Source organism: Triticum aestivum, chromosome 3B (genome assembly GCF_018294505.1).
Source record: "Triticum aestivum cultivar Chinese Spring chromosome 3B, IWGSC CS RefSeq v2.1, whole genome shotgun sequence".
NCBI classification, from domain to species: Eukaryota; Viridiplantae; Streptophyta; class Magnoliopsida; order Poales; family Poaceae; genus Triticum; species Triticum aestivum.
In genome coordinates this window covers 779,343,248-779,359,453 of record NC_057801.1, presented here as the reverse complement: position 1 = coordinate 779,359,453, position 16,206 = coordinate 779,343,248, and the positions used below count along the sequence as shown (strand labels likewise).

Genomic DNA, 16,206 nt, shown 5'->3' with positions numbered 1-16,206 from the left:
GTGATGCTCAGAAGTCAAAACGCAACCTGCAGCGCGGCATTGGATCCAACAGCTTGTAGGCATCGTGAGTGTATGCTGAAGTGCCAGTGTTGGAAGTGGGGGACACTGTCAAGAAGCTGCTGGTGGGCGGGGCACAATGGGTAGATCAATATCGCGCACAACTGATGCTCCTGCGCCTAAGTCCAACACAGCACCACCGATCAGACCAACTGCCAGGATGTACGGGGAGCAGCTGTGAGGTAAGCCGACTCGCTCGTCCAGCAATAGAGCATGAAGGTAGCAGACAGCTAGGGTGTCGGTCTGTTGCCGCAGATGCTTCTCAAGCTGCTCGTGCTCGTTGTGACCAACCGTGACCTCTCGGCGATGGCGACTGCGTAGCTTAAACCCAGGGTCTGCAAAATGTTTCTGATGTCTCCTATTCTCATCTATTCTTGCATTTTCTCATTCTTGTGTCTTCTCTCGTGCTCTCTTTGATCTATTTATTTGATTTGATACGGTAAGTTAGTGCTCTAACACTATCCCTCTGTTCCTCTGATCTATTCTGTGCCAACCACATTTTTGATGCAGTAAGGTACTGCAACCAACACGCTGAAATGGGATGGGACAACAGAGCTATTCTGTTGCAGACGTATTGGTATATATATCATGACATAACTTTTTTCCCTTGAGTGAAGTTGGTGTTGTACATATGTAAGAAACGCATTGTGTACACAGTTAGAGGTTGGTGGTCTAGCACTCTTAACTTTATAACTATTTTCATATCTGCACAGTTTTTCACATAATACAACATATTAGGTAGCCACTAAACAAATGACTGAAAGATGGCACATGGATCTAAAATAAGTGGCTATGAAAAAACCATCTTTATTGATGTGTATTTGTTTCCCTAGATTGGTAATAAAGTGTGCCATTGTGGAGATAGAGGAAGGGGAGGGTATCAGAGAGTGTTTAAAGAATTAAATTTGAAAACAATAATTAGTGAAAATTCAAGAATTCCTAGAATGAAAACTAACTCAAGAATTGACATGCATACTTAATCTCCATTGTGACAAAGAGGAACACTATCACAAGGAGCAAAGCTGGATATATTCTAGTTGACGCACACGACCATCCTCCTCTGACCTTGGCCAAGTACCACCTCCAGCGATTGCCGGGAAACATGTGAGGAGCCACTCACCACCTCACCACAATCCAAACAACTGTCCCCACATAAAGGCACACAAAGGATTCATGTATATACTCCCCCGCATTCTTAGCAGAACCAGCAAGAATGAGGCAAGATCTTCTTGACTTTGTGGCCTTGCTGGAGCTCACGCCGCCATCACAAGGATGGAGTGGAGGACTTTATTCCTCTGCACCACACCGCACCCTCCTCTGCATGAGATGTGCCACCAGGACAGACCCAAGCCCACATACAACTCTCTCCCTACTCTCCTCCAGTGCAGCATTCTAGCACTCCATGCTACAGGGCTGTTGCGGAGGACGTGCGGAGCCAGCAATGTATATTTCATCCCGCTTCCTTCCTCAATCCCCATGCTATGCGCCCAGATTGACCTGTATCATGTTGTTCAACGCCTCTCCCTCCTCTCATTGCTCCTTTCCCCGCCATCTACTCCCTCCGTTCCTAAATATTTGTCTTTCTAAAGATTTCAATAAGTGACGGAGCAAAATGAGTGAATCTACACTCTAAAATATGTCTATATACATCCGTATGTGGTAGTCCATTTGAAATCTCTAGAAAGACAAATATTTAAGAACGGAGGGAATAGTTATCTTCTCCCATCAAAGAGCGGCCAAGGCGTAAGAGGTGGTGAGCAAAACGCTCGCATTCGACAAGGAGCTTACACTGCACGGGTCCCATGATCTGGGAAACAAAAATCAAAGGCAAAATGAGTGGAATATTTCTATGGAAAACCAATGCTCAAGTACACTGAACACGTATCATTTATTTTAGATATGATGATGCACATTACCATTTTAAAATGACCATGCACCATTTTGTCCAATGTCAAACTTCTCTATATTTCACAAAATCCATAGAAATATTTGTTAATATCTACAACAAACAACATCAAATATATAATATATAATATATTTATGTCCTATGTAATAAAATTAATTTCATTTTCTAAATACTGACATTTTTTCTATAGGTTTTTGCTCAAATTCAAACAAGTTTGACTTAGGACAAACTAGAAATTTAAGAAAATGCTACAGAGAGAGTACCAATGATCAGATGGAGCACCCCTCAACAACCGGATAGATTGCATGGCACACCATGATGAGTCAGAACAGAACCAAGAACAACAACTGATGGCAACCGGTGGCCATGCAACATTTGATCGAACAGCTTGTGTGTACCGTGGGAATGTGTTCTGGATGCTGGAGCGGTCAAGAACCTCGTGGGCGGCACAATGGGGAGATCGATGCAGCACGCAGCTGAAGTTCCTAAGCTTGTGTGACTGATGCTCCCGTAGTCTATCCTGCCACCACAGATTCGATACCTGTCAGGATGTGCGGAGAGCAGAAGTGAAGTAGGCTGACTCACCGGTCCAAGCTGTAGAGCGTGAAAGTCGCTGCCAGAGGGAGTGTCAATGTGTTTCTGTGTTCTCCCCTCTGCCGAGGTTAACATTGTCCAGAACATCATCTTGCTAGACCTAAGTGCAATACCTATCAGATGGCTAGTGGCGGCACTGGTTTGGCCTCTCAAAATGATTCTACGGGGTGTGTACATCCTGCTGAAGTGAAGATACCCAAAGAATCTGCCAGATGAACACTAATAATAGGCCGATCGAGAGAAAGGAAGCTTCTACGTCTCACACTTCTCAAGATCAACTTGGTCACTTTGGTCCTACATCATTCAGAATGTACAAATGTTTCTGATGTCTCCTACTCCTATCTATTCTTGCATCTTGATCATTCTTCTCTCGCGCTCTCTTTGATGTATTCATCTTGCTAACGCCTATTTGATGCAGTAAGTTAGTGCTACCAAGGCCGTCCCTCTGATATGTTTATAAGACTACCACCTATTTGATGCAGTAATTTAGTTCTACCAACATTCACCCTCTAATCGATTCATGTGCCTGCTACCACCTATTAGATGCAGTAAGTTAGTGCAACCAACAAACTGAAATGGCATAGGACAGCAGAACTATTATATTGCAGAAGTATTGGTAATGGTATATACCGTGACAGAACCCTTTTTTTCCTTGAGTGAAGGTTGGTGTGGTATATATGTAAGAAAAGCATTGTGGTCACAATTAGAGGTATTGGTGGTGTAGCACTGTTCACTATAACAATTTTGCATCTGTCGTGCACAGTTTTTTACTTCAGACTACAAACTGAAAACTGAAAGACTAAAAGAAACACCCATCTGATCCTGCACACAGATTATAGAGGAGAAATATGCAGGAGAAAACATCATCCTGGCTCGAAATCAGCATCCCAAAATGCTACAACGGAGGATAAACCGGGTTTTTTTCATTCTATTTTGCGGGTAGACAAATCAATTTAAAACAGTTGAGGTGTGTGCGCTATGTTCCAAGATGACAGGGAGACCACATAGCATGGAGGTGGGGGAAGGGCGAGGCGGGCGGTGATGTGGAGTGGTCAGTGCGCCGACCTCGGTGACCCCATGCCTCCCGGCTGATCAGCAACTCAACGTGCACGAGAGACATACAGCAGACTGGGCGTGGCACTGGGGAGAGTGGAAGAGGAGTGCGAACGGTTACCTGTCTCACCGGCGTGGACTGCTGCTGCCTCCCCCATGGGCTGCCCGACTCGGCATATGCCTACTTCCTCCCCCACCTCCACCCCCCACCCCCCCACCCCCCACCCCACCCCCCCCCCCCCCCCCCCCCCCCCCCCCCCCCCCCCCCGCGGGACTGAGCCGAGGATGAACTGACATGCGGCTGGCTCAATTCGAAATAAAGTTCAAAAAAAAAAAAGGACAGCAATCTCCCCCACCCTTCAAACTGGGTCGGTTTGCAGAAACAGAAACCCGAAAAAGAACCACCCGCAAATGCAGACCCAAAAACTAAATGTCTGCTGATAAATCAAGACCAAGGTTTTTTTTCCTATTCCATTTTTTCTCGGTAGGCACCGAAAAGCCCGGTTTCCGGAAAATCTCGGAATTATTGGATTTTTTTCGCCCGAATTTTCAAATGAATTCGGAATTTTGAATTTTGTTGCTTCAATATATATACAATTTTAAGCCTTAATTAACAGAACGATGTGCCTGTTCTAGTCGTCAGCGCGTTTGTCCGTAATTGGTGGGCTTGCGGGTTCGAGCTCGCATCCCACGCTGACCTATAATTTTTTGTAAACGGCAAAAAACATATTAAAAAGTCGGCTGCCAAACCTGGGATTACAACCTGCGACCAGTCAATGCTTACAGCCTGCGCATTACCACCACGCAAAGAGATGCGTTCTGCCTGGTTAGCCATACAGGTTCTAGTTGACCTAATCTAGACGTTTAAATTCAAAATTTGCGTTCGGTATTCCTTTTTTCAGCGGGTAGCGGAAGCGCCGGTTTCCGAAAATACTGGCCGAGAAAAAAAAATCCTGCTCAGGACACGCAAGATGAGATTCAGGCTGATAATCAGATGGCTACAAAATTCGATTGTGCACCAAATTTAAAAAAAGCAAGCTGTTTTATATAGGGAAAATTATTGCATGTTCCAAATTGACAGGCATATACTGTAATCAGATACTATGGGCAAATGGATGCAAAGTTTCTTTTTTCCTGCTGGGGAAACGGGTGTGAGTTTCGGGAGCCAATGGTAGCAGACAGATCAAATGGGCCAATGGCTGCAACGGTTAGCTTGGTTTCTGTCCACGGCTTTATGCCTGGGCGCAACTGCTGCCTGGTGTGGAGTTGAACCCAAAGTTTTAAATAGCGCGCTAAGCATCTTAGCGCCGGACCTCTTTCAAATGCTATAGCGTGCTATAGCGGAGCTATAGCGCGCTATTTAAAATGTTTGTTCATTTGTTTGGACCAAAGTCTCTTAGCGCAAGACCTTTTGTAAACGCTATAGCATGCTATAGCGGAGCTATAGCGGGCTATTTGAAACAGTGGTTGAACCTTGGATAATTATTGTGTCGTCAGGCAGCCTAGGCTATTTCAAGCCACACCAGTCAAGGCTTTGTGACGATAGCAACCAAGGGAGCCTTTTGGTTATCCTGCAAGCCCTTGCTTAGCCTGGCCTAGCAAGGGACCGATGGATTTGGTTACCAGCGATTTCCATCTTTTTCTTCTATCGAGCGAGCGAGCCAAATCGGCCAGTCTTTGTCGGCAAGGCTAGCCTTGCCTAGCAAGGGATCAAAACACACCCCAAATGACTTCAACCATTTTTCTGGCGAGCTCCAGTCCAGCCTGGACATCACCAGGACATGAACCGAACTAATCTTTCTTTCTCCTACTAGAAAAACCCTTTCTCAAAAGAAAAAGTAGAAAAAACCCTGAATTTTTTCTCGCACATTCTTGCTTCATCATGATCCATGCAAAATCAAGCCCTGGGGAAACACTGCTGAAAGTTTGACAACACATAGGTTACAGGCTTGTTTTCTACAGACTAACCTGAGGTGAGGGGAGCAGCATTGCGGTCCAGGACTCATGTCCAAGGTCCAAGCGTGGACTGATGACACCACACTAGTTCAATCTTCCAGTCAGCTTCACAACTGTCATACCAGACCTGTGATCATCGACATACTCAAATTCACCAATTAACATACCTTGCACTTCAGCGCCAAAAAATAAAACGTACCTTGCACTTCAGCGCAAAAAAATAAAACGTACCTTGCACTTAGAAAAAGCATCATCAATTTCTATGGACACGAGTGCAGCATAGTTTTACAACTTTCTATCCAGTAGCGTTGTGCATGAAGAACCATAAAAGACATACACAATGAGGAACATAATGACCACCCTCCACGACGGCCTGCTCATCACTTTCTCTTGCCACACTTCTCAACACTGTACATGCGCGTAATAGCATCTCACCATTTTTGCTGCAAAGCGTGATAAACGACATAGGACTGCATGAACATCTTGAAATGCCTTACACCACAAAAAGGGCCTATCAATCCAGAGAATCAATGGATGAATACTAGGCACATGCATAAATATTGTAGATGTCTATATTTTTCCATATAAACTTAAACAGGTTTGACTTAAGACAAGATTAGGTGAGTACTTCTTTCGTATAATATACTAATGGGAACATTGGCTTCACAAACAAGAAAAAAAAAACAGATTGTTCAATACTGTTGATAGCCTGGCACCAAGAAAACAATGAAACCATCCATGCTTCTCAGGGTTAAACTATTGTAGCATATGATGATCGTTTCTCGCTTTGCTTCTATATATGGTGGTACCACCATAGTTTGTATAGGTACCACCACAGTTTGTACTCCTTTGTAGAGATCTGCTTCAATGCTTACCCCATCAAAGTGCAGCAGGCATCCTAAGAAACGGACTTTGTTAGGGACAGGATGACTAGAACCATCGGTCTATCTAGCATCAGCAATACGATCACGGATGACACAGAGGTTCCATTCAGTTTGGTCTGGTCCCAAGACAGCTAGTTCAGCCACTGCTCCTGATGTCTCATATTCCTAGGTTTTCTCATATGTTTTCCACTCTTCTCTAACACTCCCTTTACCTATTTAATGAAATAAGTTAGTTGATGCTGCCAACACATTAAAATATAGAAGGCAAGCTAGTCTATTGAACACGAAGTGGTACATATCAGAAGTTATCCTTATTCACCTAAGTGAAGGTTTCTGTGGCATATATAAGAAAACATTATGCACACAAGTAGAGGTTAAGAGGTTGGTGGTCTAGTACTCTGGACTTATAAATTATTCTCCACATGCAATTTTTTGCAGCATACAATTCATGAACTGGATTAGCCACTGTTGAAATTTTTTGCAGCGTACTCAGTAGGGTTTTATCACTTATGCCACTAGTTTCATCCCACTACTTAGTTTGGCCATCAAAAGTTACAACTGCTAAAAAATGTCATCATTCCGTGAGATGCTTGCTCAAAAATACCATTTGATACCTTAAAAATGCCATCGTTGCATTAGATATTTCCTCAAAAATGCCATTAGACACCGTTATTTTCAGGTCAAACCCGTTGACCAGGCTATATGACCAAAATACCCCTAGACCCACATGCCAGCTTTCTCTATCTCATAATGACAAGTGTGAGCCCCACTTGTCAGGAGTAAGCAAACGGATAATTCTAGAGGAAAATAAGAACATTGTTGGGATTAAGTGAGACCCACACTTTATCGTAGTGAGATAGAGGGAGAGCTGACATGTTGGTCCATGGGTATTTGATCATTATAACATGGTAAACGGACTTTGAGCTAACACTTTATCCTAGTGACAAAACTGAGCAGTGGGACACAACTAGTGGCATAAATGATAGAAACTCATTTTGTTAATGAAATCCATCTGTACAGGTATATTTGATCCACTTGCATGAATTAATATGCCAATAAGATAAAAGTTTCTCATCGACATCTGAACGAAACTCGTTAAATTTTAAATAGATCTGTGAAAATTAAATAGTGTAAACACAAGATTAAAATTTGAAGTACCAACGTTTTACAAAGGCATGCACACGACATAGCTACCCCCTCCGTTCGGAAATACTTATCGGATCCAATGTATCCGATAAGTATTTCCAGATTGAGGGAGTATATGTTTTGGCCCGCCAATAAGCTGAAAGTTTTTTTCTCAGAAAGGTGTGTTTAACCTCTGCATACACAGCCACATATTATTGTGTTCAGAATATCAAAGATCCAAAGTATCTTACATAAATCAAAAGGAAGAAGAGCTCAAAGCTTGAAACGGTGAGGAGCTCAACGTGGCTTCTGCTATGTGGAAAATATTGGTCAAAATTTAGTTGATTCTAGGCAACATTTTATTTGTGAACACAAGGTTCAAATTCTAAACAATGGAATTCCATATTATGAATAACTTATATTGGAGAGATGTGATATTTTAGAAATCAAATTCAATTCTAACAGATACGTCGGTAGATAAAGATTATGGGGCGCTAATAATATAGCTTAACCAGAACTACTAAAATAAAGATATGTACAACACAACTAAAATTTACAATAACCAAATACCTGCATATTTCAGTCATAGTAGAATTGCATGTCAAATTTAAAACATAGCTCGAAAATTCTTAGACAAGCACTTATTGAGAGCAATGACATCGAGCTTCTCATTTTCTCACCTCGTCACCCTCCTCTTCACATTGCTCCCTTTCTGTTCATAGTCCTCACCATCAACCTATGCCACATTGTTCAGTGCCTCCCTCTCCCTCCTCCTTTCCCTGCCCTCTAGTCATCTTCTCCTGTCAAACAGCGGCCGATGCATAAGGGATGGTGGGCAAAACCTCGAAGGCAACAAGGAGCTTCCACCGCTCGGGTCCCATGATCTGAGAAAGAAAAAGCAAGGCAAAATGGGTGGCCTATGGCAGATCAATGCTCATGTAGATAGAGCACATATTTTGTATTTCAAATATGATGATGCACAATTTTGTCCTATGTCAAAATTCTCTACATTTCAGGAAGTCCATAGATAAACGTGTTAATATCTACAGCATCAATTATACCCCCTCCGTCTCAAAATGAGTGTCTCAACTTTAAGGCTCGAGATATTGACATTTTTTTCTATAGGCTTTTGCTCAAATTCAAACAAGTCTGACTTGAGACAAAACTAGAAATTCGAATAATTTTGTACAGAGTAGCAAAGATCAGATGGAGCACCCCTCATCAAATGGGTAGATTGCATGCCACACCATGATGCTTAGAAGTGTCAGATTGCACATCACTCACACCATGATTGCACGATCAGATGGTGGCAACCGGTGGCGGTGCAGCATTTGATCGAACAGCTCGTAGGCGCCATGGAATGCGTCATGGATGCTTGAGACATCAAGAAGCTTGTGGGCGGCACAATGGGCAAATCGATGTCCTGCACAGCTGAAGCTCCTGCGCCTATGTGAGTGATGTCTTTTCAGAGTTGTCGCTGACACCGATCGGATCACCTGCCGGGATGTGCAGGGAGCGGCAGTGAGGTAGGGCAAATCACCAGTCAAGCCATAGAGCACGAAGGTCGCTGACAGATGGACTGTCGGTGTCTTTTCAGAGTTGTCACTGCTGGCTACTTGGGCGTAGTCCAGAACACCATCCGACAACTAAGAGCAATACCTATCAGATGGCTAGTGGCAGCACTGGATTGGCCTCTCAAATGATTTTACCACGTGAGTGAATCGTGCTGAAGTGAAGGTACCCAAAGAACCGGCCAGATGAACCGTAATAAAAGGCCAATCAATAGAAAGGAAGCTTCTACATCTCCCACTGATCAAGATCAACCTGGTCACTCTGGTCCTAAGTCACCCAGAACGTGCAAATGTTTCTGATGTCTCCTATTTCCATCTATTCTTGCATCTCTCATTCTTCTCTCACGCTCTCCTTGATCCATTTATTTTACCACCACCTATTTGATGCAGTAGGTTAGTGCTACCAAGGCCCTCCCTTTGTACTGTTTATAAGACTATCACCTATTTGATGCGGTAAGTTAGTTCTACCAACACAACCCCACTGATCTATTTATGTGCCTACCACCACTTTGATGCAGTAAGTTAGTTCAACCAACACACTGAAATGGCATGGGACAGCGGAGCGATTCTGTTGTAGACGTATTGGTATATATCATGACAGAACCTTTTTCCCTTTAGTGAAGGTTGGTGCGGTATATATGTAAGAAAAGCATTGTGCACACATTTAGAGGTTGGTGGTGTAGTACTCTTCACTTTATAACTATTTTGCATATATATGTGGTGCACAGGTTTTTCACAACATACCACATACCAGCTAGCCGCTAAACAAATGATTGAAAGAACGGCACATGGATCTGAAAAAAGTAGCTACCAGTACCACAAAACAACCTTTGTTGATGTTTATTTATTTCCCTAGATTGCTAATAAAGTGTGCCATTGAGGAGATAGAGGAACAGAAGGGCATCAGTGAGTTTTTAAAGAATTAAGGCAGTGTTTAAAGAAATAAATTTGGATACAAGGATTAATGAAAACTGAAGAATTCCTAGAATGAAAACTAACTCAAGAATTGAACATGCATATTCAATCTCGGCTGCCAGAAAATGCTAGAAGATAAGTACAAGAGTCGTGGAATTTTGCAGAGGGGAACAAAGGCTGATGAAATATTAAAGAGAAATGGAAGACTGACTGGAAAATAAATGATTGTAGCTCGCAAACTGAAGAATTAACAAACTTACTCAAACTGAAGAAAAAAATTGATTGTAGCTCACAAACTGAAGAATGAACAAACTTAATGGAGAACTATATCGGACTGACTGAATGAAAGACCAAAGACATAAACCTTATCTCTGAATGATAACCCCTGACTTAATGCGTACGAGAGACACACAGCAGACTGAGCATGGGAGGGGGGTGGGAAGGGGAGTGCGCACCGTTACCTGTCTTGCTGGCATGGACCGCTGCTGCCGCCCCCATGGCCTGCCCTGCTTGACATGCCTACTCCCTCCACCCCAGGACTCGGGCAAGAACGAACTGACACGCGGCTGAGTCGATACAAAGTAAAATTCAAAAAGAAAAAGGTCACCAATCGGCCTCACACTCCAAACCAGGTCAGATTTGCCAAAAAAGAAACATGAAAACGAACCACCCTGAAAATCGCGAAATCAGATCCATGATACAGTTAGTTGTTTTTTAGCAAAAATGAATATACTTTCTAAATTGACCGGCATATACTGAAATCAGATCAACTGGGCAAATGGATGCAAGTTTCTTTTTTGCAGGAAAAAAACGGATGCAAGTTTCAGGAGCCAACCATACCAGACAGACCAATTGGGCTAAGGACAGCAAAATCTTTCTTTCTCCTAGTAGAAAAAACCCTTTCTCTCAAAAAAAAAGAAGAAAAGGCACTGAACCTTCTCTCGCACATTCTTTCCCCTAGCTTCATCATGATCCATGATACCAGCAGATGAAATAAGAATGATCATGCAAAATCAGGCCCTCAGGAAACACTACTGAAAGTTTGACAACACATCCCTCTTTGGAGTGTGTGTGTCTGGGATGTCTTATGTATGCCGCTCAGCGGTTCCGATGGTTTTCGCCTGGTTTTACATAATTAACTGAGCAATCTGGTTTTCCCTAATTAACCGAGCAACTCTTTTCTTCTTAATGAATGCAGGAATCCTGCCATTTGAAAAAAGTAGGTTACTGGCTTGTTTTCTACAGACTAACCTGGGTGAGGGGAGCAGCCTTGCAGTCTAGGACTCGATCTCCAAAGTCCAAGCGTGGACTGATGAGACCACACTTGTACAATCTTCCATTCAGCTTCACAACTGTCATACCAGACCTGTGATCATCGACATACTCAGATTCACCAATTAATGTATCCTGCACTCAGAAAAAGCATCATCAGTTTCTATGGACACAGGTGCAGCATAGTTTTACAACTTTCTATCAAGTAGGGTTGTGCATGAAGAACCATAAAGCATGACAACGAGCAACTCAATGACAACCTTCCATGATGGCTTGCTCATCGCTTCTCTCTTACCACGCTTCTCTGTACTGTAGATGCTCTGCAAAGTGTGCTAGACGACATAGGACTACAAGAACATCTTGAAATACCGAACACCACAAAAAGGGCCTATCAATCCAGAGAATCAATGGATCAACACTAGGCACATGCATAAATAATGTAGATGTGTTTTTTTCCTATAAACTTGGTCAAACTTAAACAGGTTTGACTTAGAGACAAGATTAAGTGAGTAGTTCTTTCACAACATATTATCGGAAACATTTGCTTCACAAACAAGAAAAAAGAAAACAGATTGCTCGACGCTGCTGATAGCCTGACACCAAGAAAAAATTATGAAATTATCCATGCTTCTCAGGATTAAACTGTTGAAGCGTATGCATGATTTGTTTATGGCTTTGCTTCTATATATGGAGGGACCACCACAGTTTGTACAGGTAATGGATCTACTGTACATCAAACAAACTGTGCAGCTTGAGCTAACGAAGGAAACTTCAACAACAGATGCCTATATTATCTGCTTGAACTTCTTCCATTTCAGAAGGATGAGCGAAAAAATATCCCCAATTACAGAATTGTCTTATCCAGGCTTCCAGCATAGTTCCTGGTAACAATAAAACAAACAGAATACGTTCAATCAGATCATGCTATATATCACAAGGCGGCAACCCATAATACAAAAACAAAAAATGAATTATGAACAGGCACTGTGAGTAGTTTGCAAAACAAGAGACCTTGCCCAGTTGCTCCATAACTAATGGATGACCACATCATCCGAAACTAGGAAAAGTGGCGTCTGTACAGATGATCACACCATCAGATATTAGGTTGGTCTTGGTGTACAGACCACGATTACAGACACCATGTTCCTGTTACAGAGCATGTTCAGTTTTCTGTCCATTGCAGTTAACATACTAGCTTCACACAGATGTTAAAGTTCAACTAAAGCATAAAAATGGCAGATAAGTTGTACCATGCAGATGACTGCAACTAAAAAACCCTGGTTATGGTCGGCGGGCTTAGATTTTGAGGAGCTGGAGCTACATATACTATGTCATGGCCAGATTCATCAACCGCACAGCATGAAAAAAGTGGAACAAGGCATGCGTCCTGCATGCTTCAGATTCATCAACCACTCCAACCATCACTAATTCATCCATTTCGCTGATATGCTCAAAACCTCAGGCCTCGCCCTATCACTGTTAAAAAGTGTAAATGCCCATGTTACTCGACTAAAATAAACTGTATCCCAAATTTTATTCAGTCTTGGATTTCTTCCCAAATTTGACAATGCAAAATTATATATAGTTTTCTGTTTACATGTTAAGAACTGAAACTGCAAACAGTACGCGTTAAGCTAGATCTTCCTTATTTCATTCATTCCGGTTACAATTAAAGGCGGGAAAAAAGAATCATTGAAATGAAGCACATAATTAGTCTATTTTGGAGTAGCCAGACAACTCATTATACTATGCAAAAGAGAAACTTTCATGGAAGAAACAACACCAACAGCCGACAGTATACAAAAGCAGTTGCCCAGGGCAGTATAATCCACTGAGTTATAACAACTGATACAGCATTGTCAGGTCAAAACCTATTTACTAAAACATGACAGGAGGTACAGGACCTACAGTTAGGTTGTGATTTAAAAAAAAGGTTAGATTGTGCACCTGAAAGAAATTGCATATTCTGGTAGCCCCAGATTGTCCATGCAGCAACTGCTCAGGGCACTCCTGGGTGTGATGTGAGTCAGACTACTCGGGTAACGGATAACATTGGAAACGGTGACCCTAAACATCAGGTGTTCAGCAGTATAGTATCTCGCTTGCTGGTCAACAGAGAAGTTCCTAAGAAAAGAGCTTTATATGTGCGCCAGTTCGGTTGCACCCCTTTCTTAATCATATCATTGTATATTCCCAAACCCTTCTCAAGTTCACCATTAACATTGCACCACCTTATCAAAATATTGTATGCTACAATGTCAGGCTTCAATCCCTTGTACAGCATTTCATTCCAAAGCTCAAACGCTTTATTTGTATCACCCTTCTTGCAGAGCTCATGTATTACTGTAGAATAGCTAATGCAATCAGGAAAAAGACCTTTTTCAGTACACTTACTAATAAGGTCAATTGCTTCTTGAATCTGCCCAACCTTACATAACCCCTTGATCAATGTGTTAACTGTCACTATGTTAGCAAGAGAGCCTCGAAGCATGGCGAAATAAAGATCTTTAGCTTTCTCCAGTTTACCTTCAGTTGTAAAACAATCAAGAAAACAATTATAAGTATAATTGTTAGGAAGGAACTGACTGGATAACATTTCTTTACAGAGGACCTCTGCGCTGCTCAAATGCCCTGACTTGCAGAGGTTATTTACTAAAACTGTATATGTGGCGGTATTTGGAAAGCAGCCATCAGCAATCATGTTATCCCAACAGTTTAAAGCTTGGACCATATTTCCTTCTTTTGAGTGCATGTCAATCATGCATGTATGGAACACAGTGTCTAGCCTGACACATTTTTCTGTCATCTCCTTCAATAACACGCATGATTTTTCTGTATCATTCTGCTTCAAGGCTGTATACAGAATAATGGTAAAGCTGACAAGATCAAGATTGACTCCCTGCATTGCCATCTCATTCCAGACATGGTATGCTTCAGTCAACCTTCCTTCTCTGCACAATCCATGCATAAGTGCGGTTAGGCTAAATTTGTTCAGTGGGCAGTTGTTTTCTAGGTCAGCAACAAATTCCTTTGCTTTTGACGCTCCACTGGTCAAGCATAATCCACTTATCAATGGTCTATACGTGTAATTGTCAGGTGTGAGGCCCCTATCCACCATTTGATCATATAACTGGAATGCCTTTCTTATATTGCCTACCAGGCAATACCCTTCTATCATGACATTATAAGTTGCTTCATTTGGTACTAGGTTGCTGTCAATCATCTTATTAAACAACCGAGAAGCTTCATCCATCTTTTTGTCCTTGCAAAAACCATTGATAAGTGCTGTGAACGTATAAGTGTTCCATGCAACACCCTTCTCAGCCATCTCCCGGTGGAGTTCCATGGCACTGGACAGATCCCCTTTTCTACAGAAACCAGCAATGAGTGGAGAATATGAAGCTGCATTCGGTGTCACTCCAATCTCAGTCATCTCACTCAGGAAACCCATCGCCATGTCTAAATCATCCTGTTTGCAGAAACCATTAATCAAGGAATTGTACGGATAGACTGTCACTCTGACACCCTTCTCCCTCATCCTATCGAACATGTCAAGTGCATCCTCCATCATCCCCCTTTTCGAAAGTGAATGTATCAATATAGGATAAGTCACCTCATTTGGCTCCAGACCCCTGTCTGCCATCTCACTGAAAAGCCGATCTGCCTCACAAAACATACCGCTCTTGCACAGGTTATCAAGCAATGCATTATATGCAAATATGTTCGGCACCATGCCCAACTCACCTAACTGACAAGCTAACCTGAAAGCCTCCCGAACATCCCCCCTCTTTCGTAGCCCATCAAGCATAAATGAGCAATTGGCCTCTGATGGCACATACCCCAGCCTGGCCATGTCATATGTCATTCTCAATGCCATTTCCAGCTCCTCCGCCCGACAAAACCCATACACGAGCGTACGATAAGTCACTTCGTCAGCTTTGATTCCTCTGGCCACCATGCTGTTCTTTACCTCCACTGCCTCCTGAATGCGATGATTCCTGCACAATCCGTAGATCAATACATTGTACGGCACCACACTGACCTTGACCCCCTCATGATGCATCCTTGCCAGAAGCCCCTTGGCACCGTCAAGGTTTCTGGCCTCGCAGTAAGCCCGAATCCCAGCCGTGTAAACATGCTCATCCAGGCGAGCACCAGAGTGAAGCATTTCATCGAACAGGGCACGGGCAAGGGTGAACTGACGAATCTTGACAAGAGAAAACAGTATGTGGGAAGCCGTGTACTGGTTGGGAGCGATGCCGGCGGCCAGGGACAGGTGAAGGACGGTGGCCGCGTCGCGGGCGCGGCGGAGGCGGAGGTAGGAGGAGGCGAGAAGCGAGGCGGCGGCGGCGGTGGCGCCAGGCGGGAAGGGGGAGAGGGAGGAGGCGTGGGAGAGGGAGGAGAAGGAGGTGGAGGCGGACGGGGAGGAGGACGCGAGGGAGAGCAGGAGGGAGGCGGCGTGCGGGGAGCGGGGCGGCGAGGCAGGGGCGGAGATGAAGGAGAGCGCGAGGAGGGAGAGGCAGAGCGGGGAGACGAGGTGGGGAGGGAGCAGGAGGAGGAAGCGGCGGGAGAGGTCCGGCCGGGAAAGAGAGGCCGGCAAGAGGAGGAGCGAGGAGACGTGCGCCGGGGCGAGGCGGCTGCGGAGCAGCGGCGCCGCGAGCGCCGGCGGCCAGGCGGAGGGCGCGGTGTGGTGGAGGAGGTCGGCGAGGAGCTTGACCATGCCGGAATGTGAGGCGGCGGGCGTGGGGTTGGGGTTGGGATCTCCGGCCCGGTGCCGGGGTGGTGGTGGAGGCATCGGGCCGGCGGTGAGGATCGCCGGAGTGGGTGACGGTCGGGTGGTCAGCTGGACGAGTGGGGGGCGACTGCAGTGTGA

General features: G+C 43.9%; 1 protein-coding gene and 1 long non-coding RNA gene across 2 annotated transcripts; both read right to left on the bottom strand.

Annotated features, from left to right (window-relative positions):
• Positions 1–848: 848 nt before the first annotated feature.
• LOC123066532 (uncharacterized) lies at positions 849–3,787 on the bottom strand. The gene is made up of 2 exons (XR_006431366.1): positions 1,974–3,787; positions 849–1,864 (listed from the first exon to the last, which is right to left on the bottom strand). It is a non-coding gene; the product is annotated as an uncharacterized lncRNA (long non-coding RNA).
• Positions 3,788–11,764: 7,977 nt separating this feature from the next.
• On the bottom strand, positions 11,765–16,088 carry LOC123072369 (putative pentatricopeptide repeat-containing protein At5g59900; the record flags this gene model as incomplete). The annotated part of the gene is given in 3 exon segments (XM_044495929.1): positions 11,765–12,214; positions 12,345–12,479; positions 13,281–16,088. A coding segment is annotated over 1 exon segment (2,681 nt), but the record flags the coding sequence as incomplete, so codon positions are not given.
• Between the last annotated feature and the right edge of the window lie 118 nt (positions 16,089–16,206).